The sequence below is a fragment of the Schistocerca nitens genome, chromosome 4, assembly GCF_023898315.1.
Source record: "Schistocerca nitens isolate TAMUIC-IGC-003100 chromosome 4, iqSchNite1.1, whole genome shotgun sequence".
NCBI classification, from domain to species: Eukaryota; Metazoa; Arthropoda; class Insecta; order Orthoptera; family Acrididae; genus Schistocerca; species Schistocerca nitens.
The window spans coordinates 930,978,275-930,996,947 of NC_064617.1; the positions used below are offsets into that span (position 1 = coordinate 930,978,275).

The window sequence follows — 18,673 nt, forward strand, 5'->3', positions numbered from 1 at the left end:
ATTAAGTCGTAACTACCTTATGACACAAATGAAAAACTGTTATAGAAGTATTAAATGAATATGAGGTATATTTCACATACTTACATGAAAGAAATCTGATGAACAGCAGTTATGAAAACATTCTAGGACTTTTTACCATCAAAATAAAGACAACAGTATTTTATAATTTACTAAAATATTTGTTTCATTCTTAGTAAGATTAACTGAAAGTTATGAATAGTCCTGTTGGCCTGATGAATTAGATTCAAAAAAATAAAGATTAAAAATATCCAATAATACTGTAATTAAAAAGAGTAGCACTTACTATTTGCTTAAAAAGGTGGATCTTAAAGATATAAAAATGGAAAATGAAAACAATGACTCCCCTGCTTCCAAACAGATATTTCGTCCTTGTATTATTTATTAACAGCTGGCAAAATAGGGGAGACTTTAAGATTAACAGAGTAAGAAGGAGAGGAAAATGTCACTCAGAACACCAAACTGAGAGAGAAGTTACACAGAAGCAGCCAGACATAACAATATCTTTTCAGTTACCACGTTTGTCTTTGTGGGTACTTTTTTGTGAGTGACTTCTACCTTGCACCACTAATTTTATCTTTCTTGTTAACATTACTTTTTTCATCTGTATTTCCAGGAGGTCACAAGGAAGTTACCTATAACTGTAGAATTTAAAATTTGTGTGTCTGCTTTTTGTGCTTTTGTCAGCTGTACTACAATTGTTTCAATCTAACAGCCATTAAACATTTGCTTCTTGTTTATCTGGCTGCATTACTGATGAACCAAATTATCATATTAAACACTCTAATCACATTCACCTCAGTTAATTGTATATTTTCACTTGAATATTACAGTTACTTCTGTATTTAAACATGAGAATATCTTCATACTGTCTCATCAGATTTATTTCAAATCCTTCTCTGCGAACCTTTGGAAATCATTAGTTCTCCAAAATATTTGTATTGAGTTGGAGACAGATGCTGAGATAAATATAAATACTACAGCCAAAATTGCTCCAATATTGGCCAATGCCAGCCACAGAAACTAACTGTACCTTCCCATTGCAGTGGGTCAAAACCCAGCTGGGTTCAGTGGACTTCTGTGGATTTAAGAACCCATAGCTTACTCCTCTGAACTAGGATAATATTATTCTATTGATCCTAATAATAAAGCTGTGTTGGTCTCTGTTAGCCCAGCAAAGAGCTTCAGATCTGGATTGCATGTTACCATGGTAAAAGTAACAGAAAGTACATTATTTAAGGCAGCTGATACTTAAATAGATCTTCTTTTGTATCAATGTATCTCCAGACTTGCTCCAGGATGAAGTTTCCGAATATGTCTTCTTAGACTACTGTCTTGTGTTGTCTTTTGAGGACAGTAAGGACACTGAAATTGTGGTCCACGCCCACATTCAACCCTAAGGTGAGAAGTCAGTGAACTTTTGTATCGATATGACCTACCACAGTGAGGGCATGTGAAACGGGGTGGGTTTTCTGAAGTAGTAGCTTCGGAATCAAAATTCCTAAGTGCTTCTGTACAGAAAGTATTCAGGGCAAAACTGCTCCATTTGTTTGCTGCATCTGAAACAATAAATAACAATTCTGTCATACTTCTATTGGAATTAACATGTATGAGACATTTATAGTAAATACAGAATCTTGTTAACGAACCATCAGACAACACACTGAAATGCCTACGGATTACCTACTGCAGTGAATGAAACATTTTTAAACCGCTTTAAGCCACAGTTTTGTCAAAGAGCTTGCTTTTTTTATTTGAATTATGTAGAAAGCATATAAAATCACTGTTCTCTAGTGTTTTCTCTGAAATGACGGAAGGAAAAAAGAGAATGGCAAATACTATCAAGATGCAGTATAATAGAAAAATTCAAATTCCTGCATTATTTAACTCCCAAGTTACTGAAAGGTCCTGTGTTATGTCATTTTGTGCCAAAAACATAGCAATTTCTTAGTTAGTAAATGAAACTCTTTCTTTTCCCTTGCATGTATCCTGTATTGTATGCAGATTCAGGATTTGCCAAATTGATTTCCATTATTTAACTGAGCAGCTGGACACCCTTTCTGACAAAGTAAATAAGTCATGTGCACTAAATTTTGTTCTGTATGACTGTATTTTAAGTGTTTGTGAAACTTTCTCTCTGAGGCAGAATTTGGGGAGCAGGCACAGGAAGCCACCTGAAAACTACACTCAGTCATTAATCTGTTGCCTGGATTCAACGTGGGCCTGGCTCACCTACCTGTCTCACAAGATAGCACACTGTGCATTATGTTATATGGGTGAGCCAGTTGGTTCATTCAATTATGTTGTGAAATAAAAGTAAACAAATTCTTGGTATTAATGTTATGAACAATGACAGTTTCATAAACTCTTCTCAAGCACATGAAATATTACTCTATCAGGGTATGAGGTTGTAGCAAAGTGGGTCTTACTCAATCACAATAGTGTGTGGTTAGGCATTCATATAACAGGCTTTGAATTTAATATTTCATAAGTAAGTATATAGAAATATTCTTGCCGCATCATTCATTTATAGAAATCTAACACCTCAGTATACTAAATAATCAGTAGAATGTCTCATTCTTTGTACAAACTCCTAATTTTATATTTAAAAGTAAACTGTAGTTTTTACAGTGCATAGAAGTGATAGCCTCATATTTCCACTCCCACATTTCTCAGTTCAAAAACTAATTTTTTAATCCTTATTTTCTTTAATTGAATCCGGATCCTGAATAAACTCCTTTTATAGATGATACAAGCATTATAATCAAGCCAATAACAGAAGTATGAACAAGGAAAATGGAAATTGATACCTTTGTTACAATTATTAACAGATTTTGCACAGTAAGATTAGCTTTTGCAATGTCAAAAATACTCCCTCTCATATTAATGTAGTTAACAAAAAAAGATAACAAACAATGTAGAAAGTTCTAAGTTCTTGGATGTGCAAATTGATGAAAATTTGAACTGGAAAAACTATATAGCAGATCACCTTAAGCTGTTTAATAAACTTCTCTGCATTAAGATGACATGTAGAGTTGAAGACAGGCATAATGAACAGACTGTTACACATTAAGTTTTAGGACACAGCCTTCATCAGAAAATAAAACCTCACATGCATTCATGTAAGCAAGCAGACCTCACACACACAACCACTATTTCTGCCTGCTCAAGCCAGACTGGAACAAATGCACTGAACAGGAGCAACAATTTGTAGTGGAATGGGGAAGGGGAATGAGTAGAAGGGTATGAGTGGGGGAAGAGGAAACAATGTTGGGGAAGGGGAATGGGTAGCAGGGTATGAGTGGGGGAAGAGGAAACAATGTTGCCTGGCAGAGTATGCAGCGACTAGAGGTGGCAGACGAGGCCCCTTGGTGCAGCATAGGGAGGCTGTGTAGGGGGAGGGAATGGAAAAAAAAGTAATGGAAAGGAGAGGAGCAAGGAAGGGGTAAATATCAGTGGGTGCATTGGCAGAGAGCAGTGAACAACAAGCAAGAGGATGTGAGTTTGGAGGAGGTGATAGGACAGAGGGAGTGGAAACTGTTGGGTGGAGTATGTGGGGATAGTAGATTACTGTAGGCTAAGGCCGGGAGGATTTCAGAGAGTGGAGAATGTGTTGTAAGGATAACTCCTACCTGTGTAGTTCATAAAAGCTGATGGTGGAGGGGAGGATCCAGGTGCTTCAGGTTGTGAAGCAGATATTAAAGTGAAACATGTCTGCCGCCTTTAATCACCGAAACACCCTGACAGGCAGCACTGTTTCCTTTTCCCCACCCGTACCCTGCTGTCCCTCCTCTTTCCCCATTCCACTACTGACTGGTGCCCCCACTCACAGTGTTTGTTTCAGTCTGGCATGAGAAGCCAGAGATATCAGCCATGTTTTTGTGAGGTGTGCTTGCTTGTGTGGATGCATATGTCTTTTTCTCTTCTGATGCAGGCTTTGGCCAAAAGCTTAATGTGTAACAGTCCATTTGCTGTGCCTGTCTGCAACTCAACATGTCACCTTTATGGATATTAGCAATCTGTACTTTCCACTATTGTTGATATTGCAACCTGGACTTCGCATTGTTTCTTTAAGCAATTGGGAATACTAATCACAACCCCACAGTACATTCTTTGCCAATGAAATTGTGTGTCAAAAATCCATTAACATTTGAGAATAATAGCAGTATACACAGCAATAGAAGAGAAAAATGATCTGAACTTCCCTCTAATGAATCTAACTTTGACAAAGAAAGGATTCAAATAGAAGACTACACATTTTTTTGAGAATTATTCCATGGAAATAAAATATCTGACAGACAACAGAAATGTTCTCAAAGGACATCTTTGCCTCTGTACTTCCGCCTTGACTGACATCTCTGCCCAACCTCTTTGCATTTACGTATGTCTGCCTGTGTCTGTATATGTGTGGATGGATATGTGTATGTGTCTTTCCCTCTCCTTCCCTCTTTCCTGATGAGGCAACAGTTTGTTGCGAAAGCTTGAATTTCGTGTGTATGTTTGTGTGTCTATCGACCTGCCAGCACTTTCGTTCGGTAAGTCACATCATCTGTTTTTTATCACAGATGATGTGACTTACCAAACGAAAGCGCTGGCACGTCGATAGACACACAAACATACACACAAAATTCAAGCTTTCGCAACAAACTGTTGCCTCATCAGGAAAGAGGGAAGGAGAGGGAAAGATGAGAGGATGTGGGTTTTAAGGGAGGGGGTAAGGAGTCATTCCAATCCCGGGAGCGGAAAGACTTACCTTAGGGGGAAAAAAGGACGGGTATACACTCGCGCACACACACACATATCCATCCACACATATACAGACACAAGCAGACATATTTAAAGACAAAGAGTTTGGGCAGAGATGTCAGTCGAGGCGGAAGTGCAGAGGCAAAGATGTTGTTGAATGACAGGTGAGGTATGAGTGGCGGCAACTTGAAATTAGCAGAGATAGAGGCCTGGTGGATAACAGGAAGAGAGGATATATTGAAGAGCAAGTTCCCATCTCCGGAGTTCGGATAGGTTGGTGTTAGTGGGAAGTATCCAGATAACCCGGACAGTGTAACACGGTGCCAAGATGTGCTGGCCGTGCACCAAGGCATGTTTAGCCACAGGGTGATCCTCATTACCAACAAACACTGTCTGCCTGTGTCCATTCATTCGAATGGACAGTTTGTTGCTGGTCATTCCCACATAGAATGCTTCACAGTGTAGGCAGGTCAGTTGGTAGATCACGTGGGTGCTTTCACACGTGGCCCTGCCTTTGATCGTGTACACCTTCCAGGTTACAGGACTGGAGTAGGTGGTGGTGGGAGGGTGCATGGGACAGGTTTTACACTGGGGGCGGTTACAAGGGTAGGAGCCAGAGGGTAGGAAAGGTGGTTTGGGGATTTCATAGGGATGAACTAAGAGGTTACAAAGGTTAAGTGGACGGCGGAAAGAAACTCTTGGTGGAGTGGGGAGGATTTCATGAAGGATGGATCTCATTTCAGGGCAGGATTTGAGGAAGTCATATCCCTGCTGGAGAGCCACATTCAGAGTCTGATCCAGTCCCGGAAAGTATCCTGTCACAAGTGGGGCACTTTTGTGGTTCTTCTGTGGGAGGTTCTGGGTTTGAGAGGATGAGGAAGTGGCTCTGGTTATTTGCTTCTGTACCAGGTCGGGAGGGTAGTTACAGGATGCGAAAGCTGTTGTCAGGTTGTTGGTGTAATGGTTCAGGGATTCCGGACTGGAGCAGATTCATTTGCCACGAAGACCTAAGCTGTAGGGAAGGGACCATTTGATGTGGAATGGGTGGCAGCTGTCATAATGGAGGTACTGTTGCTTGTTGGTGGGTTTGATGTGGACGGACGTGTGAAGCTGGCCATTGGACAGATGGAGGTCAACGTCAAGGAAAGTGGCGTGGGATTTGGAGTAGGACCAGGTGAATCTGATGGAACCAAAGGAGTTGAGGTTGGAGAGGAAATTCTGGAGTTATTCTTCACTGTGAGTCCAGATCATGAAGATGTCATCAATAAATCTGTACCAAACTTTGGGTTGGCAGGCCTGGGTAACCAAGAAGGCTTCCTCTAAGCGACCCATGAATAGGTTGGCGTACGAGGGGGCCATCCTGGTACCCATGGCTGTTCCCTTTAATTGTTGGTATGTCTGTCCTTCAAAAGTGAAGAAGTTGTGGGTCAGGATGAAGCTGGCTAAGGTAATGAGGAAAGAGGTTTTAGGTAGGGTGGCAGGTGATCGGCGTGAAAGGAAATGCTCCATCGCAGCGAGGCCCTGGACGTGCGGGGGGGGGGGGGGGGGAATATATATATATATATATATATATATATATATATATATATATATATATATATATATATACACAAAAATGATGTGACTTACCATACGAAAGCGCTGGCAGGTCGATAGATACACAAACATACACACGAAATTCTAGCTTTCGCAACCAACGGTTGCTTCGTCAGGAAAGAGGGAAGGAGAGGGAAAGACAAAAGGATGTGGGTTTTAACTGACCTGCCTACACTGTGAAGCTTTCTATGTGGGAATGACCAGCAACAAACTGTCCATTCGCATGAATGGACACAGGCAGACAGTGTTTGTTGGTAATGAGGATCACCCTGTGGCTAAACATGCCTTGGAGCACGGCCAGCACATCTTGGTACAGTGTTACACCGTCCGGGTTATCTGGATACTTCCCACTAACACCAACCTGTCAGAACTCCGGAGATGGGAACTTGCCCTTCAATATATCCTCTCTTCTCGTTATCCGCCAGGCCTCAATCTCCGCTAATTTCAATTTGCCGCCGCTCATACCTCACCTGTCTTTCAACAACATCTTTGCCTCTGTACTTCCGCCTCGACTGACATCTCTGCCCAAACTCTTTGCCTTTACATATGTCTGCTTGTGTCTGTGTATGTGCGGATGGATATGTGTGTGTGTGCGAGTGTATACCTGTCCTTTTTTCCCCCTAAGGTAAGTCTTTCCGCTCCCGGGATTGGTATGACTCCTTACCCTCTCCCTTAAAACCCACATCCTTTCATCTTTCCCTCTCCTTCCCTCTTTCCTGATGAAGCAACTGTTGGTTGCAGAATTTCTTGTGTATGTTTGTGTTTGTTTGTGTTTCTAAGCGCTGGCAGGTCGATAGACACACAAACAAACACAAACATACACACAAAATTCTAGCTTCGCAACCAACGGTTGCTTCGTCAGGAAAGAGGGAAGGAGAGGGAAAGATGAAAGGATGTGGGTTTTAAGGGAGAGGGTAAGGAGTCATTCCAATCCCGGGAGTGGAAAGACTTACCTTAGGGGGAAAAAAGGACGGGTATACACTCGCACACACACACACACATATCCATCCACACATTTGCAGACACAAGCAGACATATTCAAAGACAAAGAGTTTGGGCAGAGATGTCAGTTGAGGCGGAAGTGCAGAGGCAAAGATGTTGTTGAATGACCCACCAGGCCTCAATCTCCGCTAATTTCAAGTTGCCGCCACTCATACCTCACCTGTCATTCAACAACATCTTTACCTCTGCACTTCCGCCTCGACTGACATCTCTGCCCAAACTCTTTGTCTTTGAATATGTCTGCTTGTGTCTGCATATGTGTGGATGGATATGTGTGTGTGTGTGTGAATTTGTAATGGCAAAGAGTTTGGGCAGAGATGTCAGTCGAGGCAGAAGTACAGAGGCAAAGATGTTGTTGAAAGACAGGTGAGGTATGAGCGGCAGCAACTTGAAATTAGCAGAGGTTGAGGCCTGGCAGATAACGAGAAGAGAGGATATACTGAAGGGCAAGTTCCCATCTCCGGAGTTCTGACAGGTTGGTGTTAGTGGGAAGTATCCGGATAACCCAGACGGTGTAACACTGTGCCAAGATGTGCTGGCCGTGCACCAAGGCATGTTTAGCCACAGGGTGATCCTCATTACCAACAAACACTGTCTGCCTGTGTCCATTCATGTGAATGGACAGTTTGTTGCTGGTCATTCCCACATAGAAAGCTTCACAGTGTAGGCAGGTCAGTTATTTTTCCCACGTGGAATGTTTCCCTCTATTATATAAAAGAAAACTACGATAATTCTACATTAGGGATACATAAGAAGGAAGTGTGAGGGAAGCGTGAGTAATTAAGGAGAGCATAAGCCAAGGAGGAATTAATGAGCATAAACCAAGGAGGAGCTAATTTTGATAATTTTTCAGGAATATCAGTTGTTCTGATGATTTTTAGGATAGAGGACAAGTATGACATAAGTAAATGAATGATATACAGAATAGTATATACACTCCTGGAAATTGAAATAAGAACACCGTGAATTCATTGTCCCAGGAAGGGGAAACTTTATTGACACATTCCTGGGGTCAGATACATCACATGATCACACTGACAGAACCACAGGCACATAGACACAGGCAACAGAGCATGCACAATGTCGGCACTAGTACAGTGTATATCCACCTTTCACAGCAATGCAGGCTGCTATTCTCCCATGGAGACGATCGTAGAGATGCTGGATGTAGTCCTGTGGAACGGCTTGCCATGCCATTTCCACCTGGCGCCTCAGTTGGACCAGCGTTCGTGCTGGACGTGCAGACCGCGTGAGACGACGCTTCATCCAGTCCCAAACATCCTCAATGGGGGACAGATCCGGAGATCTTGCTGGCCAGGGTAGTTGACTTACACCTTCTAGAGCACGTTGGGTGGCACGGGATACATGCGGACGTGCATTGTCCTGTTGGAACAGCAAGTTCCCTTGCCGGTCTAGGAATTGTAGAACGATGGGTTCGATGACGGTTTGGATGTACCGTGCACTATTCAGTGTCCCCTCGACGATCACCAGTGGTGTACGGCCAGTGTAGGAGATCGCTCCCCACACCATGATGCCGGGTGTTGGCCCTGTGTGCCTCAGTTGTATGCAGTCCTGATTGTGGCGCTCACCTGCACGGTGCCAAACATGCATACGACCATCATTGGCACCAAGGCAGAAGCGACTCTCATCGCTGAAGACGACACGTCTCCATTCGTCCCTCCATTCATGCCTGTCGCGACACCACTGGAGGCGGGCTGCACGATGTTGGGGCGTGAGCGGAAGACGGCCTAACGGTGTGCGGGACCGTAGCCCAGCTTCATGGAGACGGTTGCGAATGGTCCTCGCCGATACCCCAGGAGCAACAGTGTCCCTAATTTGCTGGTAAGTGGCGGTGCGGTCCCCTACGGCACTGCGTAGGATCCTACGGTCTTGGCGTGCATCCGTGCGTCGCTGCTGTCCGGTCCCAGGTCGACGGGCACGTGCACCTTCTGCCGACCACTGGCGACAATATCGATGTACTGTGGAGACCTCACGCCCCACGTGTTGAGCAATTCGGCGGTACGTCCACCCGGCCTCCCGCATGCCCACTATACTCCCTCGCTCAAAGTCCGTCAACTGCACATACGGTTCACGTCCACGCTGTCGCGGCATGCTACCAGTGTTAAAGACTGCGATGGAGCCCCGTATGCCACGGCAAACTGGCTGACGCTGACGGCGGCGGTGCACAAATGCTGCGCAGCTAGCGCCATTCGACGGCCAACACCGCGGTTCCTGGTGTGTCCGCTGTGCCGTGCGTGTGATCATTGCTTGTACAGCCCTCTCGCAGTGTCCGGAGCAAGTATGGTGGGTCTGACACACCGGTGTCAATGTGTTCTTTTTTCCATTTCCAGGAGTGTATAAATGTGATGTCTACTGGAAGCTTAGTGGAGGACTCTAGGGGATTAAGTGAAGTATTAGGAAGCGAGTGTTAAGTATGAAATAGATTTTATATTTTATTTTCCAGAGGATATTTAATTATAGTGTACATAAAGGTGTCTACTTGGGAAATGAACCATGAGTCCTACTCAGGAAGGATAAAATGGGGGGGGGGGGGGGCACACCCAGCATTTATTGGATACAAAGGGCAGATAGGCAGACCTGAGAAAGGCTGACCTACACTGTGCGGACAGAGGCACCAAGAAGGGGATTGACCTGTACCATAGGAAAATAGGAATTAAGAGGGGCATACCTACCAAAACAGAAGGAGGAAGTTCGCTCACAGGGTCAACCTGTATGTAAGGTATAGGTACTGTTACTAAAGGGAAAAGGACAGTATCACGGCAGAAATCACACATTTTGTAGAAATTACTCCATAAATTTGATTTTTACATTCCGCTAGCATTATTATGTTTTATGTTTATGAGTGTCAGAAAGAACAATTTCATTTGTCCAGAGTTCCTCCATACTACAAGCTACTGTAGGTAATGAAACTATTACATACTAAAGAAAAAATAGTACAGAGAATTAGAATGCAAAAAGAAATAATGAAGTGTCTATGACACCTGGAGTTTGTGATTGGAAATCAAGAATGTTGTCCGCATGATTCCTAGATATAAAAGTACATTAGGTGAAATGCTCAGATAGTTATTATCAAAATGAAAAAAGAAGAGCTTGTTTTTAAGTATGCAATTACTAAAGGAAATATAATGTATACTGATTAAAATGTAAATTAGCATTATGTGAGATATTAAAGTACATAATGAATATGTATAAAATTTGCCTGTTCGAGCTAAGGGGAGGGATATGTAGTAACTCGAGAATTTTGGTGTAAATTCTAGAAACACTCAGCCTTCCACCTTCTTGAACACCAGATATTTTAAAAGTAAGTAAGAGAACAGAAAGGTATCTACTGCACCGCTGGTTTCTGTGTGCAGGTTCAAAGTTTGTAATGAGAAGACAATAATCGGGGCAGTCAAACAATGCCAACAAGTGTTTGCCGCAAGAGCCAAAGAAGCTTTGCGAAAGGACATGGAGTAATTAAGCGCTATTCTTTGCTGTGTTAGTGAATGTGATTGTTGAAAAAAAAAAAAAAAAAAGAAAAGAAAAACGAACATTTGACTATAGAATTTTAACTTACTTCATGTCTTAGCTCTGAAGGAAGCAAGACGCATGGAACGTCTATAAATAATTTGCTTGTTAAAACCAGGCAATTGTGATTATATTTAATTGTATCTAATGGGTATTAGTGTAGTTGACTTGCAAGAGTTTGTATGCTTATATGAAACTTGTGGAAAGGAAAAGACACCCGAGCTGAACTGAAAGTATGAGAGTACCGAGTTACTTCAAGTGAGAGAGATAGTAATTTTTTGGCTTGTCTAACCAGTATTATTTCTTTGGAGAAGAAGTTATGGAGATCAACGTAGCTGCATGTCCAAAGAAGAGGATTGGCTAAGCAGTTCAAGTTAGTCAACTGTAGTAAGAGAAGTGTGGAGTTCACAATCCAGTTTTGCACCGCTTCTCTTGTTAGAAACTGTAGAAATCATATGGTTGTGAGGCAAATAACTTGTCCTTTTATCTGGAAAGGAACTTCCTTGAAGGCTGTTCAATGGAGAGTGGAGGTGAAAATATGATGATGCAAGATCAGGTGAACAAAGTGGGTGCAGAATGACTTTCTAACCCTAGTCCTGTATAGCGTTTTTAGTCAGTCTAGAAGAATGTGCATTGGCATTAACATGGAGTAGAATAACTTCACACAGTCATTGCTCTTGTAGTGCCTCTACAAGACATCTCAGTTGTTGCCAATAAATGTCAGCAGTGATAGTTACACCTGTTGTTGTGGTCTTCAGTCCTCAAACTGGTTTGATGCAGCTCTCCATGCTACTCTATCCTGTGCAAGCTTCTTCATCTCCCAGTACCTACTGCAACATACATCCTTCTGAATCTGCTTAGTGTATTCATCTCTTGGTCTCCCTCTACGATTTTTACCCTCCACACTGCCCTCCAATGCTAAATTTGTGATCCCTTGATGCCTCAAAACATGTCCTACCAACCGATCCCTTCTTCTAGTCAAGTTGTGCCACAAGCTCCTCTTCTCCCCAATTCTATTCAATACCTCCTCATTAGTTACGTGATCTACCCACCTTATCTTCAGCATTCTTCTGTAGCACCACATTTCGAAAGCTTCTATTCTCTTCTTGTCCAAACTGGTTATCGTCCATGTTTCACTTCCATATATGGCTACACTCCATACAAATACTTTCAGAAACGACTTCCTGACACTTAAATCTATACTCGATGTTAACAAATTTCTCTTCTTCAGAAACGATTTCCTTGCCATTGCCAGTCTACATTTATATCCTCTCTACTTCGACCATCATCAGTTATTTTACTCCCTAAATAGCAAAACTCCTTTACTACTTTAAGTGTCTCATTTCCTAATCTAATTCCCTCAGCATCACCCGATTTAATTTGACTACATTCCATTATCCTCATTTTGCTTTTGTTGACGTTCATCTTATATCCTCCTTTCAAGACACTGTCCATTCCGTTCAACTGCTCTTCCAAGTCCTTTGCTGTCTCTGACAGAATTACAATGTCATTGGCGAACCTCAAAGTTTTTACTTCTTCTCCATGAATTTTAATACCTACTCCGAATTTTTCTTTTGTTTCCTTTACTGCTTGCTCAATATACAGATTGAATAACATCGGGGAGAGGCTACAACCCTGTCTCACTCCTTTCCCAACCACTGCTTCCCTTTCATGCCCCTCAACTCTTATAACTGCCATCTGGTTTCTGTACAAATTGTAAATAGCCTTTTGCTCCCTGTATTTTACCCTTGCCACCTTCAGAATTTGAAAGAGAGTATTCCAGTTAACATTGTCAAAAGCTTTCTCTAAGTCTACAAATGCTAGAAACATAGGTTTGCCTTTTCTTAATCTTTCTTCTAAGAGAAGTCGTAAGGTTAGTATTGCCTCACGTGTTCCAACATTTCTACAGAATCCAAACTGATCTTCCCCAAGGTCCGCTTCTACCAGTTTTTCCATTCGTCTGTAAAGAATTCGCGTTAGTATTTTGCAGCTGTGACTTATTAAACTGATAGTTCGGTAATTTTCACATCTGTCAACACCTGCTTTCATTGGGATTGGAATTATTATATTCTTCTTGAAGTCTGAGGGTGTTTCGCCTGTCTCATTTATCTTGCTCACCAGATGGTAGAGTTTTGTCAGGACTGGCTCTCCCAAGGCTGTCAGTAGTTCTAATGGAATGTTGTCTACTCCCGGGGCCTTGTTTCGACTCAGGTCTCTCAGTGCTCTGTCAAACTCTTCACGCAGTATCATATCTCCCATTTCATCTTCATCTACATCCTCTTCCATTTCCATAATATTGCCCTCAAGTACATCGTCCTTGTATAAACCCTCTATATACTCCTTCCACCTTTCTGCCTTCCCTTCTTTGCTTAGAACTGGGTTGCCATCTGAGCTCTTGATATTCATACAAGTTGTTCTTTTCTCTCCAAAGGTCTCTTTAATTTTCCTGTAGGCAGTATCTATCTTACCCCTAGTGAGACAAGCCTCTACATCCTTACATTTGTCCTCTAGCCAACCCTGCTTAGCCATTTTGCACTTCCTGTCGATCTCATTTTTGAGATGTTTGTATTCCTTTTTGCCTGCTTCATTTACTGCATTTTTATATTTTCTCCTTTCATCAATTAAATTCAATATTTCTTCTGTTACCCAAGGATTTCTATTAGCCCTCGTCTTTTTACCTACTTGATCGTCTGCTGCCTTCACTACTTCATCCCTCAGAGCTACCCATTCTTCTTCTACTGTATTTCTTTCCCCCATTCCTGTCAATTGTTCCCTTATGCTCTCCCCGAAACTCTCTACAACCTCTGGTTCTTTCAGTTTATCCAGGTCCCATCTCCTTAAATTCCCACCTTTTTGCAGTTTCTTCAGTTTCAATCTGCAGTTCATAACCAATAGATTGTGGTCAGAATCCACATCTGCCCCTGGAAATGTCTTACAATTTAAAACCTGGTTCCTAAATCTCTGTCTTACCATTATATAGTCTATCTGATACCTTTTAGTATCTCCAGGATTCTCCCAGGTATACAACCTTCTTCTATGATTCTTGAACCAAGTGTTAGCTGTGATTAAGTTATGCTCTGTGCAAAATTCTACAAGGCGGCTTCCTCTTTCATTTCTTCCCCCCAATCCATATTCACCTACTATGTTTCCTTCTCTCCCTTTTCCTACTGACGAATTTCAGTCACCCATGACTATTAAATTTTCGTCTCCCTTCACTACGTGAATAATTTCTTTTATCTCGTCATACATTTCATCTATTTCTTCATCATCTGCAGAGCTAGTTGGCATATAAACTTGTACTACTGTAGTAGGCATGGGCTTTGTGTCTATCTTGGCCACAATAATGCGTTCACTATGCTGTTTGTAGTAGCTAACCCGCACTCCTATTTTTTTATTCATTATTAAACCTACTCCTGAATTACCCCTATTTGATTTTGTATTTATAACCCTGTAATCACCTGACCAAAAGTCTTGTTCCTCCTGCCACCGAACTTCACTAATTCCCACTATAGGTTTGTTTATAATTAAATAAATCTTCTGCTACCAGTCACGATTTTTCTTTATTTTACTATTCGCGCGACGCGTTTCGAGAAATAATTCTCATTTTCAAGTGCGTTTTTTGATGTGTGTTAGCACACATCAAAAAACGCACTTGAAAATGAGAATTACTTCTCGAAACGCGGCGTGCGAATAGTAAAATAAAGAAAAATCGTGACTGGTAGCAGAAGATTTATTTAATTATAAACAAACCTATTGTATCTACAGTCGCAGGCTTTCACAAACCATTTATAATGGATCAAATCAAATTCCCACTATATCTAACTTTAACCTATCCATTTCCCTTTTTAAATTTTCTAACCTACCTGCCCGATTAAGGGATCTGACATTCCACGCTCCGATCCGTAGAACGCCAGTTTTCTTTCTCCTGATAACGACGTCCTCTTGAGTAGTCCCCGCCCGGAGATCCGAATGGGGGACTATTTTACCTCCGGAATATTTTACCCAAGAGGATGCCATCATCATTTAATCATACAGTAAAGCTGCATGTCCTCGGGAAAAATTACGGCTGTAGTTTCTCCTTGCTTTCAGCCGTTCACAGTACCAGCACAGCAAGGCCGTTTTGGTTAATGTTACAAGGCCAGATCAGTCAAGCATCCAGACTGTTGCCCCTGCAACTACTGAAAAGGCTGCTGCCCCTCTTCAGGAACCACACGTTTGTCTGGCCTCTCAACAGATACCCCTCCGTTGTGGTTGCACCTACGATACGGCCATCTGTATCGCTGAGGCACGCAAGCCTCCCCACCAACGGCAAGGTCCATGGTTCATGGGGGGAAGCAATTCGTACTACACAACACCATCACTGTTCCACCAGATGCATAACATTATCTTTCGTTTGGACTCAACCATTCCCTTCTTTTCTGTGTGATAGCATAAATGTGATTATCATCACCAGTAATGACACAGGATAGGAAAGTTTGGTGTTGTTCAACAGCCAATTGATGACAAGCAAGCAAAGGTGCTCATATGGCCACCTACTGATATTTGTGATTTTGGCTTAGAGCATGCGGCAACCATACACCTGATTTTTGAACCCTCCCCATTGCATGCAAATTTCACACAATGGGGAAATGATCACAGTTCATCACATTTGCCAGTTCTCACTTACACTGACATGAATCATTGTGTATTAACATGTTTAAACAATCTTCATCAAACCCTGTAAGTCTTCCTCAAAGTGAAGAGTTACTAATGTCAAAATTATCCTCCTTAAAATTTCATTGCCATGCTCAGTCCAGTGGCATTATCCCCATACACAGCACACACAGATTACAGATGTATGGAGTCAGGGACAGTGCTTTACAGTGGTTCACTTCAAACTTAACAGACAGGGAACAAAAAATAATTGTAATATCAAATTCTGGCAATTATTTCTCTGGGAAACTGTTTCCTGAGGGATCCCATAGGGTTTGATATAGGGTTTCTATGTTCTATTCTATATGGATGCTCTACCACGTATTATTGATGCTCATTCAGTTTTATTTGTGGATGATAGGTAAACTGAAATTGAATACAAAGTGCCAGAAAAAAATCCAGAGAGTGGCAAAATGCTTTAGAGAGAATGAGTCCTGGTTCAGTCAGCACAGACTAAAAAAAATGTAACAAAAAACCAGATGATAGAATCTCAAACTAAATCAATAGAACTTAACAACATAAAAATAACTAGCAATGATCAGGAGATGACAGAAGCAAACATTGAAAACATGTTAGACCTAAATATTCACAAAACTTTTGTTGGAAGATACACGTAAACTTAACAGCTTAACATTTGCAATGTGTATCCTGCAAGTGCTACAAACATGGATACCAAGAAAATAGTGTACCATGTTTACTTTTAATCAGTTATTTGTTGTGGCAGAAGCTTCTTGCAAAATTTAACAAAAGCTACGAGACAACTAACACTGCTGAAGAAAATACATAGAAACAAGTATATCACCAGAAAAGTGTGTCATTTTGACCATAGTTAAGAAATTGAAAATAATGTTTTTCCCCTTTACATTTGAGGGAGAATTTCGGGTTGGTTACACCAAACAACACCCATTTAGCAGTAGTTCATTTATTCACCTAAACACACGCAAGGCGCACAAAGAACTGACCATGGCAGAACTGCTCATAGACAATGCTCAGGGGGGGACTAAGGTGTCGGCAGCAGTGGTCCGCAGTAGCCGGACCACGGTCAGCTCAACAGCGTCATCGTGGAGCTGTGTGGGTAGATGTCATGAAGGAAGGTTCGGACACCGAACCTGGAAGTCATCGAAGCGAGCCGGACATCATACTGGGCATGCTGGTCGTGCGGCGACAGGTAGGCCAGTGGTTTGCAGGTGGAACGGAGCGACTACAACGATATCTCCAGTGGGCGTGGCAAACACACGAAGCATGTCCAGGTCGATGTCGGGCGTGAGGGGAACACATTTCACCAGGTGACAGGGAATGGTGGAGGTTGTGACATGAGCACTGGATGAAGAGGAACACACAACAAACAGTGTATAATCGTGCAGTATTATTGAGATGTCATGGATTATGTCCAGGGGGACAGGAACAAACACCTCGAGCGGGGGGCACATTCAAGATGAGGGGGCATGAGAAACCTTGACAGGGAGAGGCAGGCAATGGTGGAGAGGTCGAAGGGACCGACGAAGGGCCCGGTGGCAAGGGCGTGATTGTAGGTAAGCTCGACAAGGGGAGCATGAGGTCACTCGACAGAGTGCATGAGACTGGAGTAGGAGGCAAGGTCGGAGGAGAGCTCGATGATTGGAGCTGGAAGTCACTCAATTAAGTGTGTAAGTCTGACCTGGAGGGAGAGGTCGGAGCATTGTGAGCCACGACAGTGAGTGATGTGGTCGTGGCCTGAAGCAGGGTAGAAGAAGGCTCGACATGAGCAGGCTTAAGTCTGTGACAGCTGAATCTTTCATCTGGATGTCATAGGTGTTGGCTGAGCACCGGAGAAATCAGTACGGGCCGGTATATGGAGGTTGGAGGGGAGCACAGACAGTGTCATCTCAGAGCATGATGTACTCGCAATTGTCCAGAGATTTCGAGACGTGAACCTAAGGGCGGGAATGGCAGGTGGGTGGAGAGATATGGAGGTTGATGAATTGGCGTGTGACGTGGTCAACAAAGGAAGGTAAGTCAGACTGAGAGAGAGAAGCAGAAGAGCTCAGAAGTTTGCCAGGGAGAACAATGTTGTGGCCAGATACAAACTCGGCTATTGTGCCTTTGAGGTGTTCCTTATAAATTGCACGAATGCCGAGTAGCACAAGGGGAAGGGCCTCCGTCCATACAGAGTCGTGGCATTGAAGAGCTCCACTAGCCTGTTACTTTGCAGATCATATGCTGTGGTATGGATGCACCGGAAGCCGCAAATGTTACAAATCCCATTGAACAGGGCCAACTCAAGTTGTCTGCCCTGGTCAGTCGTGATATGTAGCTGGACATCCAAAACGCGATACCCATGACTCGACAAAAGCTCGAGCACCAGTTTCTGCCATAATATCAGGGAGAGGGACAGCCTTGACCCAGCGAGTTGTTCGGTCGATAGATGGAAGAACATAACGAAAGCCATTAGAGTGGGAGTGAGGGCCGACAATGTCAATATGAATATGCTGGAAATGCCCAGGAGGGATCGAAAAGGAGCCGAGGGGGGGTGAAGTGTGCTTGTGTACTTTGGAGCATTGGCACACGATGCAGGAGCGTGCCCATTGCTGGCAGTCCTGGTTGACATTTCTCCGCACAAAGTGCTCCACTACATGGCAGGCAGACGCATGAACACCGGGGTGGGATAAATTATGCAGTTCATTGAAGACAGCTCGATGGAGCATGGTTGGGATCAGGGGGTGTAACGTGCCCATACTGTCATCGCACCAGATCTCACCAAAAATGCCAGGGAAGGTGGTGCGGACGAAGTGTAGTGAAGAAGTAGAGTCTGAAATCAGGTTTTGTGTTTCCTCGTTGGCGGGTTGGAGGTTAGGCAGTTCAGAGAGGTCTAACAGCGAATGGATGGCGTCGACTCGTGAAAGGAAATCAGCAACTATATGTGTCTGACATCGGTGGTGAACTGAGATATGAAGTCCATGTATCTGAAGCGGTGAGGAGGTGGGTCAGCTGGCGGTTTTGTAATAGCCACAGCCAGGAGTTTGTGGTCTGTTAAAACATAGAAAGCACATCCCTCAATGTCAGTCTTGAAATGCTTGATCGCTTTGAAGACCACAAGCAACTCCCTGTCAAA

General features: G+C 42.9%; 1 protein-coding gene across 2 annotated transcripts in view; it reads right to left on the minus strand.

Annotated features, from left to right (window-relative positions):
* Positions 1-1,006: 1,006 nt before the first annotated feature.
* Positions 1,007-18,673, minus strand: part of LOC126253563 (longitudinals lacking protein-like) — a 398,965-nt gene continuing 381,298 nt past the window's right edge. Inside the window, exon 6 of one of the 2 annotated variants that reach the window (XM_049954976.1) lies at positions 1,007-1,577. In XM_049954976.1, coding sequence (XP_049810933.1) covers positions 1,291-1,577 — 287 coding nt within the window. In that variant the 3' untranslated portion in view covers positions 1,007-1,290. The remainder of the gene's footprint in view (positions 1,578-18,673) is intronic. The other variant, XM_049954979.1, reaches the window with a different exon arrangement.